We start from the raw sequence: 13,487 nt of genomic DNA, 5'->3' as shown, positions 1-13,487 counted from the left end.
GTGCAGCACAACAGAGCACAGTAGAGTACAGTGCAATACAGCACAGCAGAGTAGGGGAGAGTAGAGTTCAGTGCAGTAGAGTACAGTAGAGTACAGTACAATAAAGTAGAGTATAGTTCAGTGCAATGCACTGTATTGTACTGTACTCTACTCACTGTACTGTATTGTATTGTACTGTGCTCTACTGTGCTCTACTCACTGTACTGCACTGTGCTATCTAAACTTGTGAAACTTACATCTTTGATAGATAGGTTCCCATTTGCTCCAGTCCGGTCCGTCTATGGACGTTAACATCAATACCAGGTTGGACTGACCAAATTTCAACTACTTTTCAACATCCATGGACGTCCGGTTGCGGTCAGTGCTCAGTGGGTGAGGATTAGGGTGACCACATTCAAAATAACCAAATGCAGGCCTCTCGAGTGGCGCAGCGGTCTAAGGCACTGCATCGCAGTGCTGAGGTGTACTACAGCCTCGGGTTCGATCCCAGGCTGTATCACATCCGGCTGTGATTGGGAGTCCCATAGGGCGGCGCACAATTGGCCCAGCTTTGTCCGGGTTTGGCCAGGGTAGGCCGCCATTGTAAGTAAGAATTTGTTTTTAACTGACTTGCCTCGTTAAAAAAATTACTACATTTAAAAAATATATATATATATATACAAAAAGAAAATAAGGCAGAGGACCATTGGCATAGCGTTGACCGGGTTAGTGGAGAGTTTGGCCGGCCGGGATTTCCTTGTCTCATCGTGTTCTAGCAACTCCTTGTGGCGAGAGCCTGCAAGCTAACTTCGGTCGTGAGTTGGACAGTGTTTCCTCTGACACATTGGTGTGGCTGGCTTTCGGGTTAAGCGAGCAGTGTGTCAAGAAGCAGTGCAGCTTGGCAGGGTCATGTTTTGGAGGACGCATGGCTCTAGACCTTCGCCTCTCCCGAGTCAATAGGGTAGTTGCAGCGATGAGACAAAACTGCAACTATCAATTGGATACCAGGAAAAAGGGGGGAAATATTAAATAAAATGCAGGACAACGAGATGATTTTGCAGGACATTCGCCAGACAGTGTAGGCAGCCCCCCACCTCTTGCACTGTGCGAAATATCAGATCTCTATTTGAGAAGTGTTAAACATCACCAGTAGCCTACTTTATGATATAGATCTTGTCATAAGTGCAACCTGACTGCAAGATGGAGGTTGGAATGTCAATTCTCATCAAATGAATAGGAAGTCTGACTGAAATATGCAACAAATCTACTTTTTTTTATTAGTGTTGTTTTAATGAATTGATAAAATGCAGTACATGATTGTTTTGTTGTGGGACAAGGGACAAAGGGACAAAATGCGGTACTGTCACGCACAATTCGGGATCTGTGGTCACCCTAGTGATGACGCTGGTTACAATAAATGGAAAGAGAGGGGACTCATGGGTAGGTGTCAGTAAGAGCTGGGAGAGTTGACATTAACGGGAAAGTGAGAGAGAGAGAGGCAGAGTGAGAGAGAGGGAGGAGTTGTCCAGACTCAAACTGTTTTAACACTCTTGTTTTGACCACCAGACATCAGAAAGACAAAGAAAACAGCTATGAGCTGAACATAACAGTGGAAGGGAGGACGGTAGCAGGTGGAGGTCTTCACAGATCCACCTGTACCCAAATATCAGAGATAAGATCTGGGACCCAAGCAGGTCCAGATCCAGAATTCAAAAAAATGTCACGGGTCTCGGGTGTGTGTCATTTTAAATGACTTGTCCGGAACAGCCGTACAGATTCGAAAGACACTGCTGCAGTAGAAAGAGAGACATGTTATAATTTATGCTGCTGCTCTTGCTTTTAACGAGAGTGGAAAGTGGCACGTTTAGCTTGTTGTTGTTGTTAGACAATCATAAGTCATCAAAGCGGCAATAGGCTACAGTCATGCAGTCTTCCTATTTAAATTCTGCATTAACTTGATTCTAGCACTGTACAGAAAGTGTTATGCTGATTTGGTATGGATTTCAGCATATGGTGTTGTTTTGTGTGAGTATGAACAAGCATGCATGACCAATTCCCTTGACATTGTGGGTGTATCAGTGTTCCTTCTCAAGTGTGGAATTCCAAAAATAATTGGTGACGATATTGTGGTGTGAATGTGAAATATGAATAGGTATCTTGGCAGCATGAGTGTGCCTGAATATGGAAGTGTTTACGTTTTTTTCTACGTAAAAGTCAAGGTCTCTGAGTATACTGTATGTATTGCTGTGTGAAAGTGTTGGACTGTGTGTGTCCATGCACATAATGCCAGGCAAGGTGCATGCTTTGAAGCCCCACACATTGCATCTGCACTGTGAACACTGGCCTGGTGGTGCAAACACAAGCCCACATCCACTGGGGGATTGTATCCATTAGAATAACAATAGTGGAGGCAGATGTCACAGACAAAAGACTGGGCTCATTTTCCCTGCGGTGTACTGTATGACCAAACTGCCACGGGTGCTGAGGTTTGGGGGGGGGGGCTCTGTGGAACTGAGATGGAGGGTGAGTCATTAGCTTATGTCAAAGAATGGAAAATAAATGAACCCCCGTGTTCTGTGTTATGGGTGCCTGGCGGGATCAGGGGAGGGTCAAGGGGCACGACCCCCTCTGGCGTCATCAGCACACTTAACCCTCTCACTTACATTGACATCCTGCTTGTTGGTGAGCTCCCAAGTGGATACTGGGACAAGATAGCCCCAATAGGCCAGACCAGAGGAACATAAAGTCAATCTGGTTAGTTTTTACATATCATTTGATTAAATACAAAAGGCTAGTGTTTTACGACAGCAGAGGATATTTACGACAGCAGAGCATATTTACGACAGCAGAGGATATTTGTAGTAGATAGTGACAAACTGTGATCATGTATGAGAGAGAGGAGGGAGGGAGGGATGGTGTTTATAGTATTGATGAGATGATTGACAGGAGCTCAAAAACTGCAGCAAGACAAAGAGCCTGATACAGTCACCATCTGCTACTATGGGCTAGCATGCATGAATATGTGCATACACACACACACACACACACACACACACACACACACACACACACACACACACACACACACACACCACACACACACACACACACACACACACACACACACACACACACACACACACACTCCAGGTCTTCCAATATCTGAAGGGCACTTAGCTACCACTCCCCTCATTTCTATTCAACTCAACACATTCTGTAAAATCCCACCACTTCACATCCCAATAACACACCACACAAATAATTTCCATCCCCCTGTGCACATAACATCACAGTCCTTTTAATACCTGGACGGAGTGGCACTTCCTTCCTGACAATTACTATGGCAGCACCAATACAACTCCCTGATACGCGCTTGTCACAATATGACACTAATACCTACAACAGCCATGATTAAATCCTACCGCAGTATCCACTATATCACTTTTCAATCTTAGCTGCATCCCTAAGGGCCCTGGTCAAGAGTAGTGCACTACATAGAGAATAGAGTATCATTTGGGATGCAGCCCTACTCCGCCCCCTCACCTCCTAAAAAAATCCTCAGCATAGTTGAGTAAGTTGCTGAAACGTGCATTAGTATATCAATAACAATCGTGACACCCAAGTTCTGTCTCATCTCGCCCGACGCTAGCTCGCTACCCCTTAACGTCCGTCACCTTCACACTTGCAGATGCAGACTGCGGCGGTAGAGCCGTCTCATTTCCATTCCCATTAGGTTATGTACATAATTCTGCATATCATCACAGACCCTGGGATTAACTTGTCAGGGTTAGCGGCACGGAGGCGATGGCAGTGGTGAGTGCCTGGCTCATGGAGGCAGATGAGGAGGCTCACCCACCCTCAGATAGAGAGACAGATAGAGAAAGGGTCTGCATCTCAAATTGCACCCTATTCCCTACATAGTTTACTTATTTTGACCAGGGCCCTAGTCAAAAGTAGTGCACTACCTTGAGAATAGGGTGCCATTTGGGACGCATTCAGGGATGATACAACAGTCATTTTCCGGCTTCCCGGACAGATGACTCTATTGCCACAATGTTATTCATAGCCTGCCCAGTTGGAGGAGATTGACGCCGTGGAGGGGATATTGAGATAATGCGAAGACAGGCTGGAGGAGATGGAGAGAGATAGGGAGGGGAGGAGAGAGCTAGGGAGGGAGGAGAGAGCTAGGGAGGGAGGAGAGAGCTAGGGAGGGAGGAGAGGAGAAGATGGATAGAGGGAAGAGATAGAGATGGAGGGGAGTGATAGTGATGTAAGAAGGAAGCTCAAGGAGGAAGATAATGTGTGCTGTTATGGCCCTGCTTTCTGCTTAACCCCAGTGTCCCATGATATTACCCAGAGTAGACATGAGACAACCTTGCTTTCTGTGGTGATAGCATCACATGTCAAATGACTGGTAATGCCCTTCTCTGTCAGGCCAGAGCCTTCCGAGACCATGGATGAAAAGAAGCAACAGATCTGCCCCAACAGAGATCCACTGTCACAGCCTCTACCTTTAGATCATACAGTATGTCTGAATGGATGGATAAAGACAGTAGTTACAGGTATGTAGCCTACTGTATATGATAGCATTTGGTTTGATTTGGATGCCACAAATATTAATTTGAAATAATTTGACTAAATTCTGTGGCTGTTGAATCTGTCTGGCACTGGAGATGACAAAACTGTGATATTTGAACCTGAACCATACCATGGAATATCAGGTGCTGTTTCTTTAGCTTAACTATGATAATAGGTCACTATTGAAATGGCACAGGGAGGAATAAAGAGCTATCTGTTGGTCTATGGGCCTGGGCCTGCCAGTCTAGGTAGCCAGCAGCCACTTGGTCTTCCTATTAATCAGTCATTCTCTTTCTCTCTTACTACAAAGTCCCAGAGCCTAGCCCTGTGCCGAGTATCATGACTGGCAACAGAAGACTGGAAAAGGTCAGATTTAATGACGGTGGTCACGGTTTATCTGGTGCATGCTGTCTATGAAAAGTGCATGTGTGTAGGTGTAAGAGCATATGTACATCTCTGTGTGTGTGTGTGTGCCCGCGCGTGTGCATGTCTTTGTGTGCGTGTGTGTGTGTGTGTGTGTGTGTGTGTGTGTGTGTGTGTGTGTGTGTGTGTGTGTGTGTGTGTGTGTGTGTGTGTGTGTGTGTGTGTGTGTGTGTGTGTGTGTGTGTGTGTGTGTGTGTGTGTGTGTGTGTGTGTGTGTGTGTGTGGATCCATGTGTGTGTGCCACTGTGGCTACTAATGGCAGGCTTCGGGAGAGTGGGGAGATGAGGCAAAGAGAAGGGGAGGACACCTGGCGTTCCCAGTCCTTGGCTGGAGTATGAATAAACATGTTTGGCTTCAGAAAAGCTTTCCAGCATTCCATTAATAATGCATTCCTGACCACCCATTCCAAGTGAATAAATGAGGAATACCGGAGTGGGGAAGTGCCAGTGAAGCTCCACTACTGCGCTAACATTCTTTCACTGTTTGTCTCTCTAACCATGTCTTTCGCTCTCTCTCTCCCTCTGACTCCCTATCATTCTCTTTGTCTCATACTAGTGATTGTGCATCAGTTCATGTAGTCCACAATTGTTTATCCAATATGGACCCAATTAAGAGACAATTTATGCAGCTCACCTCTCTCTTCTTCCCTTCTTCTCCTCCCTCTCTCCCTGTCAGAGCTGGGCCAGAGCCAGGTAAATGCAGGGGGTTGACAGTTAGTCAGTGTAGCACAATATACACACCCTGTCAGATTGACAGTGTGTTCTCACACCTCGTACCTGACAGACACCACGGAGTGCTCTGGCACAGGAAGTGTGTGCACCCACTCAGCGCTCCTCCTTCAGGACACACATCACAACCATGCCACACTGATTGCGCTCCCCAGTAGTGTCAGAGCACAGCAGGTTCGGATCCAACTTTTACGTTTTAAATTCAGTGTTTTCTAAAGCTGCAAATTGAACCCGTCGAGTTAAAACAAAACAAGAAAGTTGATGTACAGCACACCTTATAAAATTAGATGCTTGTTTCTGTCATGACTATTTAAGGATAAAAACAGATTGGACACAGTCAGAGCTTTCACACTCTGGATTTGCATATTGAGAGATAATTCCCACATACAGACACAGCACACGTGCACGCATACACAAACACACACACACTCTCACATGGTAAACATGTTGAATGAATGACCTGGGTTGATATGGCTCGGTGAAAAGAGCGCAAAGGGGAGCTTGATCTCGATGAGCAGACAAATGGCCACATTAGCACAGAGGGATTAGCACACACACACGCATGCTGGCCACCTCGCCCCAACACCCACATCCCTAATTAGAGCACAGGGATTACACTCCCACAGAGTCAAGGTTTTAATACTGAAAACCATTTCCTCCACAATCTATAGGCTTCTATAGGATCCATTTGCTAACAACTTGAAGATATCTCTGAACAGGAAGTATTAACATTTAGGACTAGGGCTGTCTGTTAGTTAGATCACATAAGCATAGGAGTTTAGCTGACATGTTGTAATTATGATGTGTACAATCAAACCTGTCAATTAGCCTACACATGTACACTCACACACAGACTTACATGGCAAAGCTCAAACTATTTCAGATACTCCAAATCAAAATCAAATCAAATTGTATTGGTCACATACACATATTTAGCAGATGTTACTGCGGGTGTAGTGAAATGTTTGTGTTCCTAGCTCCAACAGTGCAGGGGTATCTAACAATACACAACAATACACACAAATCTAAAAGTGAAAGAATGGAATTAAGAAATATATAAATATTAGGACGAGCAACGACGGAGTGGCATTGACTAAAATACAGTAGAATACGGTATATACATATGAAATGAGAAACAGCATGAAAACATTACAGTGACTAGTGTTCCATTATTAAAGTTACCAGTGATTCCATGTTTATGTACATAGGGCAGCAACCTCAACCCTACTTCCTGAAGGTCATAAGAACAACCTCAACCCTACTTTCTGAAGGTCATAAGAACAACCTCAACCCTACTTCCTGAAGGTCATAAGAACAACCTCAAAAGGAATACATAATGTGCTTGAACGATAATAGAAAAAAGCAGTCACCAGAAACAGTCTAAAGCCTGACAAACGTCAATATTTACTGTGAGCCTCCTCAAACACAGCTATCTCTGCCCACAAAAGTCATTCCATGCCTCCAAATACAATCCTCCCATCACCCCTATAAGAACATCAATCAACAATACTGCTGAATGCGCAAACCCAACAATGCCCGTTGGATCGCAGTAGTCCATGTGCGATAAAGGGACTGGAACTACGCAGACAACATTGTCCAACAAAGAGAATAGAGAGAGAGGAATAGTGAGAGAGGGAAAGTGAGAGTCAGAGAGGGAGAGATAGGTAAAATAATGGATAAACTATTGCCAATCCGCTGTGGTCCAATATAGACTGTGTTTGAACAAATTCACCATTATTTCCAGGATTGGTTATTGGGCCACATTGATTTTCTCCATTACAATCGATGAGGCTCTAGGGAACCCTAGCAGACTGTCCACTCTCTGCCCCGCTGTCGAGCTTCTTGCCTGGGCACTCTTAGTTTGACTGCCCCCTGGTCCTCCAGTCCTGGCTTGGAGAACCAGCAGGAAGAAAAAACAAAAAGAGATATAGCGGGAGAGCGAAGGTGTCTTTAAGAGCAGGGCTCACGATAAGTCCCTTCTTTACATTCCTGGAATGAAGCCCACTACACCAGACAACAGTTATGCTGCTGAGGTCCACAAAGGTTTTCTGACACCTCCTAACCTTCAGGCCTCCTCTACCTGTCCTTGTCATCCTGTGGCTCTATTACTCTCTAGCTTGTCTAGTTCCCCTACTCTTGGCAGGTTTAGTAGAGCAAGGACTATACCATTGTTACTGTGTGATGCTTCTCTCAGTAATGTAGCCAAACATGGCAACATTGATCTGCAAAGCTATAGTTATTTTGGAGACAACATCGGTAATTTACACTCTAAACTTTTCTTATTGGAGCCTGTCGAATTATAGTTAGACCTCAATCGGCCTTCGGCTCTCGAGCTCAAACGAATCACCACATTGAATATCAGCTCATCTAAACAAAAGTCACATCTAATAAAGACTTCAGATAGCATCTGCAGTGCTGACATCAGTCAATCCCTCTGCAATAGATTGTTTGCCTCGGCAGTCGGCACACTCCTCCTTCATTGTGCTCCTATAGATCTGGGGAGTGGACTGCCGCTCCATCTCTATCTGCACTCCATTAGGGCTCTGTGATGAGACCGATGGACAGAGGAAAGAAAGAAAAGGTGAGAGGGAAAAAGAGAGGCTATAGACTCAGCATTATCAATACGCGCCCACCGCTGAGATAAGCAGCTTATCGGGAGGCTGCATTTACTTCCCACACGTTCGCCTTTAAAATACAGCCCCCCTGCCCCTCCAACAACACACCCCCTTACACACACACACACACACACACACACAAACACACTCGCTAACCCTCCCCAAGCCACTCTCTAACTCACAAACATCAATCTGCAGTGACAAGCTGGGAAGCAGCTATATATTTATCAAACACAAATACTATTAGTCAAGATGTCAGACATGTTCTGAGAAGAAAGGGGGGGGAGAAGGGATACAAAATATTGTGTTACTAAAAAGATTGTGACATGGTGAAATATAGAGTGAAGAAAGAAAATGCAAAAAAAATAAAAAATAAAGCAAAAAACGTGTCAGATCAATCATAACATTAATTGCCATGATAAAACTGCTTCAGTCAACATCTATCAACAGCAATTTCTCAACTCCACAGTGTAATCCTCAGAATACAGCAGACTGCAGCTTAAGTCAACCATAACATATGATATAGCCTATATACCTGACCATGGGAAGCCCATAACCTTGAGTGCCAAGGCATGAGAGGAAGTGTGTGTTTGTGTGTTGGCCAGTATTACAATATTGATTGGTGCACCCAGAGCAGGGGAGCTCATTAGAGAAATATCAAGGTGAACACACCCTTCCCTCCACTTAACTCCTCCCCAACTCTCCCCTCCCCATTTCCTATCCCAACTCCCTCATTATAGGAGCCAGAGGAGCAGGGCACAGCAGGAGCTTCCCATTACACCGTTTGCCTAGCTGCCTGTTGGTTGATTCCACGCCAGCGGGAGAGGAAAATATTTTTTATGTTGAATAAATTAATGTGAACATATCAGTGGTGGGAAAAGTACTCAGTTGTCATACTTGAGTAAAAGTAAAGATACTATAGAAAATGACTCAAGTAAAAGTGAAAGTCACCCAGTAAAATACTACTTGAGTAAAAGTCTAAAAGTATTTGGTTTTAAATATACTTAAGGATCAAAAGTAAATGGAATTGCTAAAATGTATCAAAAGTAAAAGTATGAACCCCTTTCAAATTCCTTATATTAAGCAAACAAGACTGCACATTTTTTTTATTTTTTTTTTTTATTTGACGGATAGCCAGGGGCACACTCCAACACTCAGACATCATTTACAAACAAAGCATTTGTGTTTAGTGAGTCCACCAGATCAGAGGCTGTAGGGATGACCAAGGATGTTCTATTGATAAGTGTGTGGATTGGGCCATTTTCCTGTCAACATGTAATGAGTACTTTTGGGTGTCAGGGAAAATGTATGGAGTAAAAAGTACATTATTTTCTTTAGGAATGTAGTGAAGTAAAAGTTGTCAAATTTATAAATAGTAAAGTACAGATACCCCAAAAAACGACTTAAGTAGTACTTTAAAGTATTTTTACACCACTGGAAAATGTGTATTTCAGAAACTAGACATACTCCATATGTTAGAACACAGTGCAGACTATAAGGAGTATAATAATAATGACACCAAGATGTTGTCTGTATCATGTACGGTTCACAGATCATAGGGTCTTACAGGAGGCATACAGGTCTAAAAAGGGCCTAAAATGGCCACTTTCATCGTGAATTTCCCAAAAACATGTGTGATACAAATGTAAAAAGCATGTCAAACATTCTTCCTTCCAAATAAGTTTCTATGTTAAATTGTGAATAAGTCAACTAAAGACAATGCATCATCTTTCTTTGCTGTAGGCAGAGAAACTCTCTCATTCAATCTTGTCTCACTCCAATTTAAACAAGTTACAGGACAATATATTTATAATGACAGACAAATAACAGCTATCTTTACGTTAAACTGCTAAATAAAATATAATTTCATATTCAAATATCAAATTCATCTTAAAATGCTCATCCATCAAAGTCAGCAGACTACATATCTTCCCTCATGCCAACTCTTCTTTGCTCCTTATTTATTTCTGATCTCCCTCTACACTCAAATGAACACTTAAGAGAGCTCCACACATACCTAGTCAGTCAATCAGTCAGCGAGTCAGTGGGTGATACTTTGAAATAAATTAACATAAAGTCTGTCATTTTACATTATCTTGTTTTCAAGATAACTATTCTTACTCCTCTTTCTACGCTATAGAATTACCACATTACAAAGCCCCACACATACAGCACCTTACAACATACAACAGTCAGTGAGTCATTATTTGTAATAAGACAATAGAGACACACCATTGTGAAGTGTCAGACAGTGGTCCACTCTCCATTGAAGCTGGCTTAACGTTTGCTTTCATGATAACACGTTACTTGTTCTTACTTCTTTTTTTACCACTCAACAAAATCCCACACATACAGTAGCTTTAACACACATACACTGATAAATCTTCTAACAGTCAGTCATTCTTAGCAATAAGACAACAGAGAGAAACACCAGATAAGGGAAGTGTCAGAGGTCCACATTACTTCTTTTTTCTACCACTCAACAAAACCCCACACCTACAGCACCTCATACAATGATAAAACATTTATCATCCAGTCATTTTTGGAAATAAGCCGATAGAAGTGGCAGACCGCTGTCTACTCACCATTGAAGCTGGCTTTACATTTGCTTTTATGATGACATTAAAATGACTTCTTCTTTCACCCACTCAACAAAGCCCCAGACATATATCACCATACATACAATGTAAGCCAGCAGAGAGAAACACCCTTCACAAATGTCAGTGTTCCACTCACCGTTGATGCTGGCGGTGAAGTTGCCCCAGTCCAGCAGCAGGGAGGTGTTGAACGAGGGGATGGAGGAGAGGTTGAAGAGCAGGTCGCTGCTGTTAGACGGGTCTCTCAGGGTGTCTGTGAATAGGTTCATCTGGAGCAGGGTCTTGATCAGGTAACGCAGCATCTTGCCTCTATAGCGGTCAAAGAGGGGGACCACCGTCCCTCTCTTCTATCGCTCCTTTCAGATCTATATCTCTCCTTTCAGCTCTATGAGAGACTAAATGAGCAACTCTCTGGCTCCCACTCTCTCGTTGTGTGAAAAGTGTTAAATGAGGGTCCTCAATGTATTATGAATGTCCACTTATTCCCAACGCTGGATTCAAAGGTAATTCAGCAAAGTCTTACACTTTAAAAAAAAAACAGTCTTTTGTAGGTAAAGGTCTAGGGGTTGGAAGGCAGAAAGCAAATAAAAAGATGAAAACTTTTCTCATTAACTGTCAGGCTCCAAGGGTTGTCACATTGGGGGGTACCCCTCTTTCTATTCTTCCGTTTCTTTTCTTCTCCTCCTCTGAGTGCATCGGATTGTTTCCCCTGCTCTCCTTTTGTTCTGAAATCACATAACTTCACACGGCATCTACCGCCTCACAAAAACACCTTGCCAGTGTGAAAGAATCTAGCTTCTATCTGATTACCCTTTGGATTGCCTGCTCTTTTTTCCACCCCTCCCTCTTGCAGCCTGTGTCCCTCCTTCCCTTTCTCTAGCCCCCCCCCCCCCCCGCTCTCTCTCTCTCTATCTCTCTTCCTATCCTCAAGCTTCCTGGAATGGTGTGATGGCGTCCCCAGGGGTCCGGGAGAGAGAGAGAGAGAGCAGGTGCTGTCGGCAATAAATGTTTAATTATTGGATTAATAATCATCCCTGGAGGCACGATAGAAGAGGGAGAATACACTGTCACTGTCTTAACAGAGCGGGACGTGCACACGCACAGGCATATATGTACGGTCACCCATAAATGAATGCACACACACACAAATGCAGTGAAATAAACAAACATGAACTAACACTAACTTGTGCTATCTGCTACTGTTAATATGTTGAATTTTCAATGACTGTACAACTTGACAATGAGCTGGAACCTAACAACCACTCCTATCTGTGACTATTAATGAGCATTTCTATATATTAGATTCCAAACAATGTTTTCAAAACAGGATTTCCATAATAGTGGGAGCAGTTTTAGGTCAGACGACTAAATCACAGCTAGCTCAATTGATACATGTATATATTATGATTTATGACTATGCTGTGTTGCGTCTATGAAATATGTATGAGGAATCATTGTCAAACACAATTTCAATAATCCCGAATGGATTTCGATCTCTTCATTGGGCATGCAGTGAGGTAATTGCTATCGCGCTGCAAATCTAATTTCATAAGTCTAACATTTATATACAGCAGTCAGCATTCTTGGGATAAAACATGTTTCATGATACTTTTGTCATTATGTCATCACTTTTTATGTGATTTAAAACCTCTACAACAAAAGGAAGAGAAGATGGTGTGGCGTCAACTCTCATTTCATCTCGCTATGAAAGATGAGCTGATGTCTTCTCCTTTATAAAAACGAAACCAAAAATAAGAGAGCGTGATTTAGCTAGCCGTCACATCTGAGCTGCTACAGAACTGTTTCTATAAGACAGAAAGATATGATTTCACATTCCATTTCAGTTCAAGTAAAGCAATGTCTAAGATTAGTAGGTTGTGGTCTGATTGTGAATAATTATGTGACTCCTACTCAAAGCTGTAGGTAAAATAGTGTGTAAGATTATTAGTGAAGTCTAAAGGGTGTAGTGATGCTCAACAAAGTGGAGGATCACTGAATATACAGTCTATCCTATCAATGGAGGATCACTGAATATACAGTCTATCCTAAGCAATAAATGCAAGTGCATGCATGAACACAGACCTATGTGTGTGCATGTGTATGCATGAATGTGGGCGTGTGGATGTATGTGCATGTGGATATCTACACATGCATGCTGTGTGTGTCTGTGTATTTGTATGCTTGTGAGAAATATTGAATATATACGTGTGTGTGGGCCAACACATTTGTGATGTATGTGTCTGAATGTGTGCATGTGTGTATGTTAGTGAATTTTTTTTGTCCCTAAATTAGTGTTTGTGCATGTCTCTTAATATGCTAAACTTGGCGCATGGTATGTTGGGGTGGTCCGGGTGGTCACGTGTGGTGCAGCCCCCTGCTGACAGCGTCAGTGTGACTCCTATTAGCAGAGCCTTTCCCCCATCGGTCCCCTGTCTTCCCGCTCCGTCTCTGGGACAATGGGAGCCATCCCCTCTACAAAGTTGGCGTGACGACCCCCATCCTGCACCCTTTCCAGGGGAACTTTCCGGAACCCTCATTTTAAGGGGTCTTCCATTCATGGGGCAGCT

The 13,487-nt window shown here is 43.3% G+C and overlaps 1 protein-coding gene across 2 annotated transcripts in view; it reads right to left on the bottom strand.

Moving 5' to 3' along the window:
• LOC106603666 (roundabout homolog 3) overlaps positions 1-11,712 on the bottom strand; it is a 269,644-nt gene extending 257,932 nt beyond the window's left edge. The window contains exon 1 of one of the 2 annotated variants that reach the window (XM_082974681.1): positions 11,060-11,712. In XM_082974681.1, the coding sequence (XP_082830807.1) occupies positions 11,060-11,222 (163 nt within the window). In that variant the 5' untranslated portion in view covers positions 11,223-11,712. The remainder of the gene's footprint in view (positions 1-11,059) is intronic. The other variant, XM_014197617.3, reaches the window with a different exon arrangement.
• Positions 11,713-13,487: the final 1,775 nt, after the last annotated feature.

This window comes from Salmo salar, chromosome 04 (assembly GCF_965601325.2).
Source record: "Salmo salar chromosome 04, fSalSal1, whole genome shotgun sequence".
Taxonomy (NCBI): Eukaryota; Metazoa; Chordata; class Actinopteri; order Salmoniformes; family Salmonidae; genus Salmo; species Salmo salar.
This window is presented reverse-complemented; position numbering and strand designations above follow the sequence as displayed.